Source organism: Carcharhinus amblyrhynchos, chromosome 11 (genome assembly GCF_965287045.1).
Source record: "Carcharhinus amblyrhynchos chromosome 11, sCarAmb.v2.hapA, whole genome shotgun sequence".
NCBI classification, from domain to species: domain Eukaryota; kingdom Metazoa; phylum Chordata; class Chondrichthyes; order Carcharhiniformes; family Carcharhinidae; genus Carcharhinus; species Carcharhinus amblyrhynchos.
Window position 1 is genome coordinate 33,130,579 of NC_137334.1, and position 18,505 is coordinate 33,149,083.

Consider the following 18,505-nt stretch of genomic DNA (forward strand, 5'->3'; position numbering starts at 1 on the left):
CCATGCAAAGGACTGTTGACCTCGGACAAGGTTTTCTGGTTTTGGGATGAGCGCGGCTGGAAAATCCCACCCAAATAGTTTTTCATAAACAAATACTCTTCTGGTTTAATGCTGCGTGGCTGCCTCCAATTCAAAACTTTCACAGCAGCTCGCACACAAAAGAGCTAGCTTTTGGAAATAAATATTTCACGTTTCTATTTTGCTTCTACTTATGGGTCAAAAAAATGTACTATATCTTCCCCAGTTTACTCATGCAACATTTGTAGGATGCAAATGTTCCTTGTTACTTCTTAATTCCTTTTTGAAAATTCAATAGCTGAAAAATCAAGTTTCCCACTTATCTCACCACGTGAATTTTAAATCCAATTTATTTACTTATAATTCAAAGTAATCATAACCTGCCATTGTAAATGCATCAACCTAACATCTTTAACCTTTCATCTCTTAGACCTCACAGATGACATGTCTCAAGTAACCTTCCCTTGTTTAATTAACCCTGGACACACACCCACACACCATTCTCTTCACAGACACAGAATACCAACATAATCCCCAAAAAATGGTTCTAAAAACTCTCATCACACTTTAATACCATAAACTAATAACCAAATTTACTGACACCAGTCCATGTTTTGTAGCTTTTACTTTTCCATGAATCAGAGCCAACACAAATTAACATGAATTAACAGGAAAATCATATTTCAAATAAAAATAAATTTAATTTTTAATAGTCAATACAACAAAAAATTTTTTACACAACCATAAACATTCCCCTTAGTATGTATGGCATTGTGCAGCAACATAGTTTCACAATGTGGGACTCTTTCTTCACATATGGTAGGTCAGGAGTTGTGTCTGACACATATACATCTGCATTTCAAGGGTATGATTACACAAGGCACATTTCAGTCTGGCTTTCAACTGATGAGCCAATTACAATTCAGTCCATGGTTTAGCCACTTTTTGTAAATCATCCAGCTCTTTTGCATCTGAGTTCTCAGCCTTCCAGGTTTTAGACATTTTTAGCCCAGTTGCACTATGCTTCAAAGAGTTCCTGCATTTGTGTGCTAATCCCCTTCTGTCTCCAGCTCTCCTTTGTGTCAGCCAGCCACAAGGCCTTTGTATGCTAACTTCCTTTCTGTTGGTACTGCTTCCAGGTCAGGGGTTACCTAGTCACACTGGCCAGTATTTCTCATTATCTAAGAAAATGACAATCGATCTCCTTACAATTGATGCAAGCCATTAAAAGTAGTTTTCAAACATTTTTAAGAACAGTTGCAGATTCCACAGATATTAAGAAACTACAGCACTAATTTATGTTACTATACTTCTTTCAGGTCAAATGTATTCACAATATAAAAACAACCCTTATCTTAACTAAAATATAAATAGATATTTCAAGCATAATTCTCACTGAAGGGTGGAATTCAAATTTAAATACATAATTTCCAATTTACATAATATGGAATTCCTTATCAAGTTATACTTTTCTTTATTCTTGAGATGTGCTTGATACTGGCAAAGTGCATATATTGTGTAACCATGTTAAGTACAGAAACAGTTGGGCATTATTTTTGAATTAATACACTTCTTTGCTAAGTGGGATAAAACCATGATCACCTGGCAGGGGTGCCCTTCTCTACCATTTGGCTAAGATCAAACATCAGATCAAGCCCAAGATGAGGTGCAATACCTTTTCTTGTCAGCTTGGATCTTGCATGTCTCTCCTGTGTGGACCATGAATTAGATGCAATTTGAATTTGTTTTTTGGAGCAAGTGAAGCGGTGGATTATGAAGAGGTGGATTAAGGGCTTGCCTGGTCCACTCTGCGCATTGGCTTTGTAACTTTAATAATTTAGTAATTTTTGTTTTAAAGACACTAGGTACGGACTTCCAAAATACTGAACCAGTAACAATGAAGGGACAGCATTATCTGTTCAGATCAGGATGAAGAGTAACTTGGGAGTGATGTTGTTCCCACAATGTGCCAATCGTCCTTCTTGGTGGAAAAGGCTGCAAGGGATGAGATGCCGTTGAAGTAACCTTGGTTCATTTCAATAGTGGATTCTATGGGCATCATTAATACTGTATCCATAGCATATAAGTGATTTGAAGGGTGTTTATTAAAAATCAATTAATTATTCTGTCCTGGAAAGTATTGAAATTCTTGAGTATTGTTGTGGCTGCACTATCCAAACAATTGTCTGTTTTTCATCACGAGACACTTTTTAAAATACTTTTATAAACACTTATAAAATGTTTATAAATTTCAACTAATCTTAAACACTTTAACCTTGACTGCCCAGTGCTCGTGGAGAACATCTGGACAGAGCTGCAAGTCCATACTCGACCTTAGAACTTGAAATACTTTGGCTGAAATCTTAACACCATTCATGCTGGTGGGATTTTCCTATTCTGCTGCAATGAACAGAAAATTGTCTGTCTGCCAAGTTTTCCAACCTCGCTGTAGCATGGTGTGAACGGCAGGTAAGATTGCACCCGTAGAACTATCAGAGAAAAGAGCAAAAGGTGATTCCATATAATAAATCCAGATCACACCATTTGCTCACAAATCTGCTTTCCTCTCTCTCCTAGCCTGAAAATCCACAGAAACTGTCCAGAAAGATTCTGAAGAAGTTTCTTTACCCGCACAGTTTGCCACTCTTCAAACATATATGGAGAAAGAATGTACAAAAACTAGTATTTGTAATCCTTATTAAACACTAGTACAAAATTATTTCAGAAAACAAGTACCACACCTGTAATCTTTTGATTTGGAATTTGCCTGAAACTTCATTATTCAACTTGGATGTCTTGTTCCCAAATAAAAGTGAAACAGGTGACCATTCAGGCTGATGCAATCTCTTCATACAATATCTAGCCCTCTGTATTCTTCTTCATATTTGTTGTTCTGAGCAAGGGGTTTCCATAGTTATATCTCCAGTACAACATGAAGCAATAACTAATTTTTGTACTGTAAAATGCTTTCTAAGAAATCAACTCTCCTGCATTTAGATGCACACTATTGTAATCAAATCTTTGGAATTCCATTGTAATTAGCATTTTTTTTAGCTTTATATAAAATGCGAACCACTTGTCTGTATTCATAGTACTTTAGTATTTGTAATGAAACAAAGCAGTGGTACTGAGGGAAATCATTGAGGTAAATATTTATCTGGTATGGTTATTTTAACTTCAGTCCTGATAACAATCTAAAAATTCCTTCAAACAACGTCAATTGGTGACTTCCTATTTTACATAAGAAACAGGAGCAGGAGTAGGCCATCTAGCCCTTCGAGCCTGCCCCGCCATTCAATAAGATCATGGCTGATCTGTCGTGACTCAGTTCCACATTCCCGCCCTCTCCCCATAACCCTTAATTGCCTCGCTTACCAAAAACCCATCAACCCGCGTCTTAAAAATATTTAGCAAGGCAGCCTCCACCACTTCAACGGGCAGAGAATTCCAGAGATTCACCACCCTTTGAGTGAAGAAGTTCCTCCTCAAATCTGTTCTAAACCGCCCCCCCCTTTATCTTGAGGCTGTGCCCCCTAGTCCTACTGTCCTTTCTGAGCGGGAAGTCTCTCCACCTCTATCCTATCCATCCCATTCATCATCTTATATGTCTCAATGAGATCTCCCCTCATTCTTCTAAACTCTAACAAGTACAAGCCTAGTTTATTCAGCCTCTCCTCATAGCTCAACCCCCTCAACTCCGGTATCAGCCTAGAAAAACACCTCTGCACTCCCTCCAAGGCCAAAATATCCTTCATAAGTGCGGCGACCAAAACTGCACACAGTACTCCAGCTGCGGCCTCACCAATGCCCTATACAGCTGCAGCAAGACCTCCCTACTTTTATATTCAATCCCCCTCGCTATGAAGGCCAGCATCCCATTCGCCTTCCTGACCACCTGCTGCACCTGCAAGCTGGGATTTTGCGACTCATGCACAAGGACCCCAAGGTCCCTCTGCACCGTCGCCTGCTGCAGTTTTTCGCCACGTATTTTGCTACGTATGTTTTTAAACTCAACACAAAAAGGTTAAAATTGGATTATTTAGCAGATTTATTGATTTACTATTTTAATAGCTTCATGGACAGAAGTTAATACCCCCAGGAACAGCATGGGAGATGGGCAGAGCTACAGGCCCAAATCTTCTGTTCCACTCACCATGGGAATCATTGCAACTTGATGGATAAGCAAAGACCTTGGGCAAGATTTTCTGATCCTGGGGTGGGGTGGGGTGGGCGGGGGAGGAGGTGGGAGGTGTGGTGGAATGAGGTGGAATTGTAAAATCCCTCCCAAAAAATGGGGTCGGAAAATGCTGACTCCTCCCACTTAAGTCCACGACAGGATGGGTCGTCGAAAGATTTCCTGACCGGAAGCCATAAACCTCTTAAGCAGCCACTGTCACAACCATTAAATTCTGCCCCATGAAGGCAATAATTTATCTTATTGATACATTTATTTAGAAGTGAATGTTAATTATTGATGAAGTAAGCAATAAAGTGGTACAACACTTATTGTATTGGAGTATTGGACTCAGTTTGATAATGTACATGATGCAATGCTGTGCAGTTAACATTCAATCCATTAGGAAGGTTGTTTGTTATGAATCATGTGAGGTTAAAATGCTCCAGACAGTTGACACCTATAGTTAATGGATTGAGAGATTATGGCATTAAGTTAAATAGTTATCCTTGATTTACTGAATTTGGTTTATTTTGGGCAACGTAGAGAAGTTACGTGCAGTTTGACTATTCATAATTACCCTGAGCACCATCCCAACAATCAGTTCAAAATCGGCTATGGTTGACTTAAGTGATGGAACAAGATATAACATTTCTCCTTTTCCTCCTTCTAAACACACAAATATCTATATATACAAATGAAGCATATTATTGTTACTTGACTATAACTGGAAGAGGAGAAAAGGTTGGGATATTTTTGAACCATGCAAGTTTGAAATTTTTATTGGTTTTATTAATGTCAGCCAACTATTTTCTGATATCTTGAATATATAATTAAACTTAGAGGGCAGAATTTTCCAACATTTTTTCAAAGTGTTTGTTCTGGCAAGAAGACCAGAGAATCAGTGCCATCAGCGGAAAAACTTACCATGCAAAACTAGAATCCCTGCAGTGCAGAATGAGGCCATTTGGCACATCGGGTCAGAACCATCTCTCTGACAGAGCATTTTACCAGGATCCATCCTCCAGCTTTATTCCCATAACCCCATGTATTTACCTGCAAATCCCTTAACCTACAGATTTTTTGAGACACTAAGGGGTAATTTAACATGGCGAGTCCACCTAATTTGCACATATTTTGGACTGTGGGAGGAAACCCATGCAGACACAGGGAGAGTGTGCAAACTTCACACAGTCACCTGAAGCTGCAATTGAATGTAGGTCCCTAATGCTGAGAGGCAGCAGTGCCAACCACTGTGCCACCATGCTGTCCACTGTTCAGCTTCTTAAAACAAATATTTATATTTCACATCACGCTTGTGGTAGCTTGCCTCTGATTCACTTGCCTTGAGAAAATCTAATTTCTAGATTCAGTGGGGTGCTCCTTCTAAACTCTTCCCCAGCACTCGTTCCAAGTCCATTTGAGGGGCTGGCTGCCAGCAAGACAATGCCACATTTCACAGAGGGAGCATTTACCAAACTTCTGAGCAGACACGTGACATCCAACATGCAATGTTACCAACCCTGCCTGGGAGGCTATGACTGCGATAGTGTGTTCTAACCCACTCCACAACAGGACTACAGTGCCAAAAGAAGATGAATGACCTTCTTTGTGCAGCCAGTGTAACCCTGCCTCCTCCTAGCTAACCAGGCAACTGGCTTTCCGTTGTGGCAGGTGAGGAACACCTGATGCACGTGAAGACTGCAGTATATCGTCAGCTTCACCCTCAGTTGGCATTCTTATTCCTCCAGCTGTTATGGGCTGTGGATTAAATGAGCCTTCCAACTCGAATGGCCAGGCTTCCAGACACTAATCCCTGATAGTCTAGCCTCCATAACCAACTGCTTGCACTTTCAGACTGCAAAGTGCAATCTGAGGGTGGAGGCTCATTCTGACTGTAATTGTCCTCCCCACTGTGAGGGTTTTCTGCCTTCATGAAGCTGGAACCACCCCCTGTCTGAGTCCCCCAGTGAGAGTGACAAAGTTGGCACAAGATTCGTTTCCTAATTCTTGCTGGTGAGATTGTGTTTCCCAATTATCCAGGCCCTTCACTAGTGATGTAATGGGGTTCCAGCCATGGAAGGTCGAGAATCTCATTTAAATATATCAACATATCATTAGCGAGCCCTATCGCCAAGACATCCCCCCAACCATCACCGTGCCCACCCCCCCCCGCCCACACCTTCCCCCCCTTCCCCGCACACACACCCCCACCACCGCCCCCACCACCACCGAAAACACATTGCTGGCGCCTGCACCCAAATTTTCAATAGCTGTATGAAGATGAGAATCTGGTAACGTCACTTCTGTAGGGGATATTGGAGGTGAGTGTTCAGGTTGCCATTACCATCCACAATGTCAATTGCAAAGGGGACACCCAAAAGGACACAGGGGACCCAGAGAAGTGCAACTGGGGTCTATGGTGGCGGTTGTGGGGGGGGTGCAGGGTGAGTTCAGATTTGGCATCTCAGGGTTTGGGGTTGTTCACAGACTTAACAGCCCCCCCCATGCAGCTTGGCATCACACACAGGACCCTGTCCAGAGATCTCGCTGACTCCGTGAATTTATCCGCTCCTGCCCACTTTCCAGCTGCCACTGTAGCAGGGCAATCCCTCAGTGACATCGCCACAAGCCCAACAAGGAGGACACGGGAATTGATGCCTGCAAACCAGCTGCCAGGCCCCTTTATATCCAAAAGCTCACAACCATGGGGGGGCTGTTAAGTCTGTGAATGACCCCATACCCTGAGATGCCAAATCTGAACTCTCCCCTGCGCACCCCACCCCCCCACCCCCACAGCCCCCCCACCACGACCACCACCATAGACCCCAGTTGCACTTCTCTAGATTCCCTGTGTCTTTTTGGGTGTCCCCTTTGCAATTGACACTGTGGATAGTAATGGTGACCTGAGCACTCACCTCCAATATCCCCTACAGAAATGACGTTACCAGATTCTCATCTTCACACAGCTGTTGAAAATTTGCTGGCACCGGCACCCAATGTGTTTTCGGTGGGGGTGGGGGTATGTCTTGGCAATAGGGCTCGCTAATGATGTGTTGGTGTATTTAAATGAGATTCCTGACCTTCCATGGCTGGAACCTCATTACATCACTAGTGAAGAGCCTGAATAATTGGGAAACATGATCTCACCGGCAAGAATTAGGGAACGGATCTTGTGCCCGCTTTGTCACTCTCACTGATGGCTAATGCGGTCTGAAAATCACCCCCAGAGAATTATTTTAAAAGTGCAAACTTCTGTTCAGTAAAGCTTTTTGGGAGGAAGTGAGGTGGAGGGTGGTGGAGAAACTTGATCCAAGGAGTGAAAGCATAAATTCCAGACTCTGTAAAGCTGATCCACTTCCCAGCATGCTTTATGCCTGCTAATATCAGCTCCAATTTAAAGAAGGTTCAATCCAGTATTATTCACAGGCACTCAGTGGCTCAAAAACAGAAGCTAGTCTGTTGCCACACGAGTTTTCTTGCTGTATTTTTAAACTGATGGACAGTTTAGTGTGGGGGAACTATCATTCAGAAAGGCCTGATAATTATATATAAAGGTATGCAAATAGGAATTCTGACTTTTAAAGACTGATACCTGTTACATCATAGGCGGGGGCAATCCATTGGGTAAATCCCACTGGTGTAGAAATTGTTTTTGGATTCCCGTGGGATTCTCTGCCCCCACTGCCAATTCTTACCCACCACCACTTCCCCCCGGCCCCTCGAAAACAGGAGCAGAAACCTCCCCCACTCCCTCCTTTGGGTAATTTATTGTAACCTCCTGCAAGATTGCACAGTCTTAGGGTAAGAATTCTAATTATAAAACATTGTGAATGTAATTTTACTAGGACCTCAGAGATCCTGCCACCAGAACCAAATGCAGTCCCACGCCTGTGCTAGCAAATGGTGGGACCAGAGCTATTTTATTAGTTTTTTAATTAATGCTGCTGTCCCATTAAGGATGATGAGCCACTGCCTCGGTCATAAGCCCAGTAACTCTGTAGCCCCAACAGCACCGCTGATAGAGATGGCCATGGTTGAGGCTACAAGGAGAAGGCGCCTCTGTTTTGAGATGCCCTTGAATGGCGGGCAAGGAAAGAAGAGCTCGCCAGTTGGAAGAGTGAATCCTCCAGAGGCTCTGTTGGAACCATAGGGGCAGCCATTGGTCTCCATGGTGGGGCATGGAGCTTTGGGAAAGGAAGGTTCACCTAGTAATGTGATGAGAGGCAGCCTTGCGAAAGCTGGTGGATTTACCTGCCTCAGGGGGCTGTTCCAATGCTGATAAAATGCCAGCAAAGCTGTAAAATAACTGTCAGTAGGGCAACTAATTACCTTAATTGGCCGACCACTGACCAGAGGTAAATGGCTGAGCTGTCTCCATTGCTGCCTTTGGAGATATCTCACGGTGACGGGAACATGCTGGGCTTCCTCCCTGACAACCTCTGCCACCATTTTACTACCCATTCCAACTCCCAACTCATCTTCAAAAGGCTATTAAAATTCAATCTATTGGTGTAACAACCTTTGCAATGGGTTTTCAGTGAAATGCATACTCCACATTCAGGATTTAATATAACATGGTTAGAAAAGAAATAGTGCAGTGGGAATGCAGCCTCAGCATAAGACCATTAGACCACAAGACATAGGAGCAGAAGTAGGCCACTTAGCCCATCGAGTCTGTTCTGCCATTCAATCACGGCTGATATTTTTCTCATTTCCCATTCTCCTGCTTTTTCTCCATAACCCTTGATCCCCTTATTAAACAAAAACCTACCTATCTCTGTCTTAAAGACACTCAGTAATCTGGCCTTCACAGCCTTCCACGGCAAAGCGTTCCACAGATTCACCACCCTCTGGCTGAAGAAATTCCTCCTCATTTCTGTTTTAAAGGATTGTCCCTTTAGCCTGAGGCTGTGAGTGAGCATGTTGGTGAGATCATTGCCTGAACTTCTTTTGGTGGCAGAATATGCCAATTCTGCAAAGACAAAATCTACCACAAGACCCACACGTGATGTTGTCCTTTACTGGTGGTGCAGGATCTGCTGATGTCTTGTTTGCAGAGCTGGCATCTACTTTGGAGCTGCTAAAACCATATGTCATTGTAGTGGCAAACATCTGCCCACAGCTGGCATCAATCGTCAGCTGGAGTTTCCCACTTGATGTGATTGATACTGATGACTTTCATGTCAATTTTGACACCACCTTTGAATTGGATCTTTGGGCATCCTGCTGGTCTTTTGGCATGGGCTATCTCTCCATATGGCATATCATTGGGCATGTGGCCATCTTCCTTTCTGTGCACATGCTCAAGTCAGTGGAACTGTCTTTGCTTAATTCTTGGCATACTCCAGAAGGAACTGCTTCATTGGTGACAATGACTTTTCATGTGATGCAAGGATACATCATTGGCACTAGAAATGGAAGTTATTAATCTTTTGTTCTTGGTAGTGCAAACTGTCAATGCATCAATGTGTTGAGGATGCATTGAGATAAACATCTTGGTCCTGTAAGTCAGCTTGTTGATGTTCCATACCCGTTTTGTTAGTTAGCCAAAGTTGGTGGCTGCCTTTCCAGTGTGCGTGCTGAGTTTTTTGTCAAGAGACAGGTTGTATATCGCTGTAGATCCTCAGTGGTAGAATTTGCTGACTCCTTCCTGTGGTGTATTGCTGAGTGATCAAAGGCTGAGGCACAATACTTTGTCCCATAAATACAGTTTTGTTAACACTGATGGTGAAGAAAAAGATGACATAAGCGTGGAGAAACCTAAGTAGACATATATGAAAGGGGTTTAAGCGTAATGTGAAATAACAATTGGGAATGAATATCTCCATATTTTTTTCAAAATGCAGTGGTGGTGGACACAATTCCTTGTTGCCAACGTGTACTTGTAAAATGTGTATATATATAGAAAGATTTATTTATGAGGATGAATCATAATACATGGCAAATAGATTCTAATGACTGATTTAAGCCTTACTATATTAGAGAAATTAAAGCATTGTAATTAGGCAATTAAAATACAAAGGTTATCTCCTCATGCCATTATATGACGTATCATGATACTATAATAAACATAGAAAACTTTGTTAACTGATCTTTTATCTGAGGGACCTCTGAATGGTACAGTGTTATTGAGGTTTAATTCATGCCAATAAAACACATACAGAAAGCAAAAGTAAGGAGAAAATAGAAATGAGAAATAAGAGTGAATTAGATTTGTTGTAAGGATCTTTTAATAGGAAAAAGGATTAGAAATATAGCCAATGATACAAAGTAATTTAATGTCAACCTTTACACAGTGATAGCACATTACCTTTGAGCCAGAGGTTGTGGCTTCAAGACTTTTAGCATGGAATCTGACACAACACTGAGGCAGTACCGCACTCTTGGAGATGACATCTTTTTGATGAACAAATAGACACAGATGGACCCAATTCTTGAAGACCAACTTGAAGGAGAGCAGGGGAGCTTTTCTGGTGTCTTCACTATCATTTATCCTCAAACATCAACAGTTAAATAGATTACCTGACTATTCATCTCACTTCGTGTATGCTGCCTTGCGGTCAAAAACTGGCTGCAAGTTGTTTATTTATTTGTTTGTGCGATTTGCACGTCAGCATTTATTGCTCATCCTTAATTAACTCCTTTCTTTAATTGTCAACGTGGTGTAGCTACGCCCACACTGCTGTTAGGAAAGAAGTTACAAAATTTTGATCCAGTGGCAGTGAAGGAATGACAATATACAGTGAAACCCCAATTTTACGCACCCCAATTTAGCACAAATTTGGATATAATGCGACGAATCATTGGACCTTTTGTTAACTCTTTCCAGGGAACTGAAAAGCTTTTGGTGAGTTAATTTTGTGTTTTCTTAGATCAAACTGCTAGAAAAAGAGAATATTTTTCTGTGAAAGATAAGCTAGACTACATAAAAACCCTCCAAGTCAGAAGCATTTTAGATTTCGCTCGCAGCCAGCAAAATGCTATGTTCAAGCAAGGAACTCTCGATCACTTTTTAATAAATAGACTTGTTGTTTTATTTATTAAAAAGCTTTACTAAAAATTAATTTGTGTTTCAATTTCTACTGTAACAACAACAATTTATTCGCAGCATTCTTTAATTAAAAGGTAATTTACTTGCCAGATGGTAAACATGCAAAAAATGGGTCAAGTAGGGTGATAATAGGGGTGATTTAGGATGCTAGGTCAACATTGGGTCAGTTTGAACACTGATTTTCTTGAACCCCGATTTAGCGCGATCCTGCTTTTTTCGCGATAACGTTTTACGGACACCAACCAACGCGTTATAACGGGGCCGGACTGTAGTTCCAAATCAGGATGGGGTGTGATGTGGGTGTGAACTTGAAGGTGCTGTTGTTTCTATGCGTTTACTGACCTTGTCCTTCTAGGTGATAGAGGATGCAGGTGTGGAAGTCGCTGTCAAAGAAGTCTTGGCAAGTTCATGCACCAGACAGAGGCTGAATGTTTGCTAATCAATTGGACTGTTCAGTCCTGGAAGGTGTGAAGCTTCTTGAATGTTGGATTTGCTTCATCCAGTGAAGTGGAGAGAATTCCATCACACTCCTGGCTTGCATCTTGTGTCACCATTGACATGTGAAGGAAAGAGAAATATATATATATCTTCATCAACTGGACTATCTTGTAGTCATTTTGTAAATTCTTTTCGAAATGAACAATTTCTGACCTGACAAGACGTCTCCAGCTGTCACATGCTGCCCTCCAGAAGTTTCAAAGAAAACAAATTTACAAGGTCTGGAATGTAACACTCCTGGCAGAGCATAAGCACTCCAGCCAAGGCAACAAAATATCCAGCAGACATTCTGCCTGCTCCAGCCAACTTTAACAAAGATAATCCTTTGCAGATCATTTCCAATAATACTGCAAATGGTCGAAGCATTAACTATTCTTAACACTGGATAAAAGCAAATTACTGCAGATGCTGGAATCTAAAACCACATGAGAAAATGCTGGAAAACCTCAGCAGGTTTGGCAGCATCTGTAAGGAGAGAAAAGAGCTGACATTTCAAGTCCAGATGACCCTTTGTCAACGCTGATATTCTAACACAATGGTTTCAACAAGACAGCCTTGTTTAACAACCTGAAACCAGTATAATATGACCAAGGTTTGGGCCAGCTGACTTCATATAATGATACTGGGACCTTGTAGTATTCACTGTTGGATTTCCGAAGCGATTGGCAGTTCCAGGCAAGCAGCCTGCATTGATCCCCATCTTACCATCAAGCCGGTAACCTTCATCCAAATATGCAACCACTGGAATCTTGGATTTCATGCCTCCAAGACTAACTCACTCTACATGCCTTCTCTCATTGTGGAAGTCTCACTCCGGAAAGACGGATCTCCCTACAACTGGTCAAATTCTGCTTGGAAGGAACCTGCCATTAAACTTTTGATTCTGGACTCTGGACACATGTAAAACCCTAACTTATATCTTCTTTATTGTGGTCATGTCCTGAACCCTTTTCCTTTTCCCTTATCTCCCATTTATTGTCTGAGTGAAAAATGGGTGGATGTTGCAAAACTCTCACTTGTGTGTGTAACAATAAACCAATCCTCTGTTTTATCTTACCTCAAGTTTGCTTTGCAAGTTCTTTATGCAAGATTGGGACATTCCAAATTTAAGGTTTGGGAAAATCCTCTGTCATTTATATTGGCCCATTAGGGACCAAGGGGGCAATCTGTGGGTGGAGCCAGAGGACACTGGTAAAGTGTTGAATGGATACTTTATGTACTTCTTCCCAAGAGAATGAGGATGATGCTATGGAATTCAGAAAGAGAGACTGTGATGTGCTTGAGCAAATTAACATAGAGAAGGACAAGGTATTGGAGGTGTTGGCAGCCTTAAAAATGGATAAATCTCCAGATGAATTGTGCCCCAGGCTGCTGTTGGAGGCAAGGGAGGAGGCTGCAGGGCCTCTGACCCAAATTTTCAATTCCTCTCTGGCCACATGGGGAATGCCAGATCACTGGAGAACAGGTAATGTGTTTCCATTATTTAAGAAGGGTTAGACCAGGGAACTACAGACCCATAAGCCTCATGTCAGTGGTAGGGAAACTATTAGAGAAACTTCTGAAGGAGAATATCTGTCTCCACTTGGAGAGGCAAAGCTTGATCAGGGATAATCAGCATGGCTTCATCAGAGGGAGGTCACGTCTAACAAATTTGATTGAATTTTTTGAGGAGGTGAGCTGGTGTGTAGACAAGGGTGGAGCAGTCAATATAGTTCATGTGGATCTCAGCAAAGCCTTTGACAAGGTCCCGTGTGGGATACTTGTAAAGAAGATAAATTCAAATGGGATACAAGGTAATTTGATACAGTGGATTCAAATTGGCTCAGTTGTAGGGGACAGAGAGTGATGATAGAAGGCTACTTTAGTGACTGGAAGCCAGTGTTCAGTAGTGTACCACAGGGATCTGTGCTGGGTCCCCTATTATTCGTCATTTATATAAATGACATAAATGACTATGTGGGGGTTAGGGTTAGCAAGTTTGTGGATGATACAAAGATTGGACAGTTGGTTAACAGTGAGGTGGAGCATGTTGAGCTACAAGAAGATATAGATGGACTGGTCAAATGGGCAGATAAGTGGCAGATGGAATTTAACCCTGAGAAGTGTGAGGTTTGGAAGGAATAATTTGACAGGAAAATAATCAATGAATGGTAGGACACTTGGAAGTTTTGTGGAACAAAGGGATCTTGGCATATTTGTCCACAGATTTCTGAAGGCAGAAGGCCATATTAGACTGGTGACAAAGGCATATGGGACACTTACCTTTATCAATTGATGCATAGACTATAAAAGCAGGGAAGTCATGTTGGAGTTGTATAGAGCTTTGGTGAGGCCACAGCTGGAGTAGTGTGTGCAGTTCTGGTTGCCAGAAGGATGTGATTGCACAGGAGGAGATGCAAAGAAGACTCACAAGGATGCTGCCGGGGATGGACCATTTAAGTTGTGAAGAGAGGTTACATAAACTTGGGATGTTTTCATTGGAGCAGAGGAGACTGAGGGGCGACCTGATCAAGGTGTACAAGATTATGAAAGACACGGCATAGGTTCAAGGTGAGGGCAGGAGGTTTAGGAGGATGTAAGGAAAAATGCTGGTGACGGTTTGTAAAGTGCTGCCTGGGAGGGTGGTAGAGGCAGGTTGCCTCACATTCTTTAAAAAATATCTGGATGAGCACTTGGCACATCATAACATTTAGGGCTATGGGCCAAGTGCTGATAGATGGGATTAGGTGGGAGTTCTGGTGTTTCTAAGGTGTCAGTGCAGACTCGATGGGCCGAAGGGCCTCTTCTGAACTGTATGATTCTATGGCCCGATTTTACCATTGAGTTGCATCATTTTCAGGTGTGAAAACTTGGTAAAACTGGGCATGAGGCGAGTAGTGCAATCTGTGCCCACCTCAGTGCCAGTTCCTCTTTTATTAAGGCCCGAAAACAGCTGTGATCGCGACTGCAACCGAAACGGGTGCAATGGCCATTTAAATGTGTATGCCTGTATTTTAAAATGACTTAATGGGCTGCACGCTCATCTTTACTGGCACTTCCTCCTTTATCACTGCGTTCGTCCATCCAAATTCGGCAGGGAACATACATGCTCCACAAAAGTCCGATTCGTGTACTCCGTCAGTGAGGGTTAGTGAGAATGTAAGTGCTGAGAGTCCAACAGCTCTCTGCTTGAGATCGATGGGGGCGGGGGAGGGGGGATGCGGGGGCATGAAAGGGGGGTCCGCTCCTACTCTGCCTGTGGTCAGTGGAGGGAAGGGCAGTCCGCTGCTCCTCTGCCTGTGATCAGTGAGGGGAAGGGCAGTCCGCTGCTACTCTGCCTGTGAACAGTGGAGGGAAGGGCAGTCCGCTGCTACTCTGCCTGTGAACAGTGGGGGGAAGGGCAGTCCGCTCCTACTCTGCCTGTGATCAGTGGGGGGAAGGGCAGTCCGCTGCTACTCTGCCTGTGATCAGTGAGGGGAAGGGCAGTCCACTGCTACTCTGCCTGTGATCAGTGGGGGGAAGGGCAGTCCGCTGCTACTCTGCCTGTGATCAGTGAGGGGAAGGGCAGTCCGCTGCTCCTCTGCCTGTGATCAGTGGGGGGAAGGGCAGTCCGCTGCTACTCTGCCTGTGATCAGTGAGGGGAAGGGAGGGGAGAGACCCACGATTGGTCTGGGTGGCAGGTGTGCGGGGGAGGGATAAGGGGGGGTCAGTAATGTTGTGGGGGTGGGGCAATGCCTGTGTGGGAGGCATTTTGTGGCCCGGGAGGGATGTGGCAGGACAGCAGCATTCAATCTTTTTTTTTCTCCATGTGTGCAGTTGTAGGTTTCGATTGGAGCTGCAGGATTTTGGGCGCATTAAGCCCTGCCCACAGGCTTGTGCAGCGCGATATTTCTCACTGATATTTTTTCAGGCAGAGCGCGTATGGGGGCGCCTCAGAAACAGGTCTAAAAGTCAGATCTGAAAAACTCCCAGTTTCAAATCTGCCCAGCACTTAGAATTAAAATGGTAAAATAGGGCCTAATGATCCTATAAGGGGGAAATCAGAATAATTAAACACCTTTCTATTCATGGATGAGGGAATAAGGGCAGTTTAAATTGACCCCCAAATCCTGTCCATAACATTTGTAGCTGGTGGATAGGCTGTGGGGAGTCAGTTCTCCCTGCGGATTTCCTGCCATATTTGCTGATGACACCAAAGTCGGAGGTGTGGTAGATAGTGACGAAGGGTGTCATAGTTTGCAGGAAGACTTAGACAGGTTGCAGAGCTGGGCCGAGAGGTGGCGGATGGAGTTTAATGCGGAGAAGTGTGAGGTAATTCACTTCGGTAGGAATAACAGATGTGTCGAGTATAGGGCTAACGGGAGGACTTTGAATAGTGTGGATGAGCAGAGGGATCTAGGTGTATGTGTACATAGATCCCTGAAAGTTGGGAATCAAGTAGATAAGGTTGTTAAGAAGGCATACAGTGTCTTCGCGTTTATTGGTAGGGGGATTGAATTTAGGAGTCGCAGCGTTATGTTGCAACTGTACACAACTCTGGTGCGGCCGCACTTGGGAGTACTGTGTGCAGTTCTGGTCCCCACATTACAGGAAGGATGTGGAGGCTTTGGAGAGGGTGCAGAGGAGGTTTACCAGGATGTTGCCTGGTATGGAGGGGAGGTCCTATGAGGAGAGGCTGAGGGATTTGGGGTTGTTTTCGCTGGAAAGAAGGCGGCTAAGAGGGGGTCTTATTGAAACATATAAGATGATTAGAGGTTTAGATAGGGTGGATAGTGATAGCTTTTTTCCTCTGATGGAGAAATCTAGCACGAGGGGGCATGGCTTTAAATTAAGGGGGGGTAGTTATAGGACGGATGTCAGGGGTAGGTTCTTTACCCAGAGGGTGGTGAGGGATTGGAATGCCCTGCCTGCTGCAGTTGTAAATGCGCCTAGTTTGGGGGCGTTTAAGAGATCCGTGGATAGGTTTATGGACGAAAAGGGATTGGTTTAGGTTAGTGGGTCATTGTTTTGTAACTGGTCGGCGCAACATCGTGGGCCGAAGGGCCTGTTCTGCGCTGTAATGTTCTATGTTCTATGTTATATCGTTGCAGACTTGATGGGCTGCAGGACCTCTTCTGCACTGTATGATTCTAGCCTCTGACCTGCTGTTTTGTAGTTATATCGTTGGTCTTGTTAGGTTCCTAGTCAATGGTAGTCCTCAGAATGTCACTGGTAGGCGACACAGCAAAGTCAGTAATTCTCATTGCCTAGTATTTGTTTCCCCATTTGTTCCCCATTATTTACAACAATGACTACACTTTCAAAGATAATTGGGTAACAAAACCTTTGAGATGTTCTGGGGCCATTCAAAGATGCAACATCAAAGAAAACTGTTCTTTTTATTCAGGGTATCATTATTTTGAAAGAATTGTGGGGTAAATTTTAACATGATCAGTTGATAAGATTCGGTTTGGGCTCTGAACTGCTTGAAAGAGTCATTAGGGATGGGCAACAAATACTTAGGTGGATTGGCCATGCTAAATTTTCCCTTAGGGTCAGGGGGATTAGCTAGGGTAAATGGGGTTATTGGGATAGGGCCTGGGTGGGATTCTGGTCCGTGCAGGCTCGATAGGTCAAGAGGCCTCCTTCTACACTATAGGGTGTCGAAATTTGCTGATGACACCAAGATTGGGGGAAAGACAAATTGTGCGGAGGGTGTGGAGAGTCTGCAGAAGGATCTAGATAGGCTGGGCGAATGGGCCAGGAAATGGCAAATGGAATTTAATGTTGGCAAGTGTAAGGTGGTCCACTTTGGTAGGAAGAATGGTAGGAAGGACTATTACTTACGTGGCGAAAAACTGCAGCAGGCGACGGTGCAGAGGGACCTCGGGGTCCTTGTGCATGAGTCGCAAAAACCCAGCTTGCAGGTGCAGCAGGTGGTCAGGAAGGCGAATGGGATGCTGGCCTTCATAGTGAGGGGGATTGAATATAAAAGTAGGGAGGTCTTGCTGCAGCTGTATAGGGCATTGGTGAGGCCGCAGCTGGAGTACTGTGTGCAGTTTTGGGCGCCGCACCTGCACAAGGATATTTTGGCCCTGGAGGGAGTGCAGAGGAGGTTTACTAGGCTGATACCAGAGTTGAGGGGATTGAGCTATGAGGAGAGGCTGAATAAACTAGGCTTGTACTCGTTAGAGTTTAGAAGAATGAGGGGAGATCTCATTGAGACGTATAAGATGATGAATGGGATGGATAGGATAGAGGTGGAGAGACTCTTCCCGCTCAAAAAAGACAGTAGGACTAGGGGGCACAGCCTCAAGATAAAGGGGAGGCGGTTTAGAACGGAGTTGAGGAGGAACTTCTTCACTCAAAGGGTGGTGAATCTCTGGAATTCTCTGCCCGTTGAAGTGGTGGAGGCTGCCTCGCTAAATATTTTTAAGAAGCGGGTTGATGGGTTCTTGCTAAGAGAGGGGATTAAGGGTTATGGGGAGAGGGCGGGAAAGTGGAACTGAGCCACAACAGATCAGCCATGATCTTATTGAATGGCGGGGCAGGCTCGAAGGGCTAGATGGCCTACTCCTGCTCCTATTTCTTATGTTCTTATGTTCTTATTCTATGGATTCTATTCCATGAATGAATTATAAATAATAAGTGCATACATACCTACATAAGTAGATAAATGTAATGCAGGAAGCCAGCTAGACTCCCTGATTTCTGAGTTCTACTCAGGCAAGACAAGGGGTGGGCAGCCAATCTATTTCCAGGAGGCAGGCTGACATTTTAAGTATGTTCACAAGGCTAAAAAA

At 43.6% G+C, this 18,505-nt stretch overlaps 1 protein-coding gene across 1 annotated transcript in view; it reads left to right on the forward strand.

The window, feature by feature from the left end:
* Positions 1-2,269, forward strand: part of LOC145350024 (glucose-1-phosphate thymidylyltransferase) — a 69,056-nt gene extending 66,787 nt beyond the window's left edge. The window contains exon 8 of the mRNA XM_080198836.1: positions 1,877-2,269. Coding sequence (XP_080054962.1) covers positions 1,877-1,883 — 7 coding nt within the window. The 3' untranslated portion in view covers positions 1,884-2,269. The remainder of the gene's footprint in view (positions 1-1,876) is intronic.
* The last annotated feature ends 16,236 nt before the right edge of the window (positions 2,270-18,505 follow it).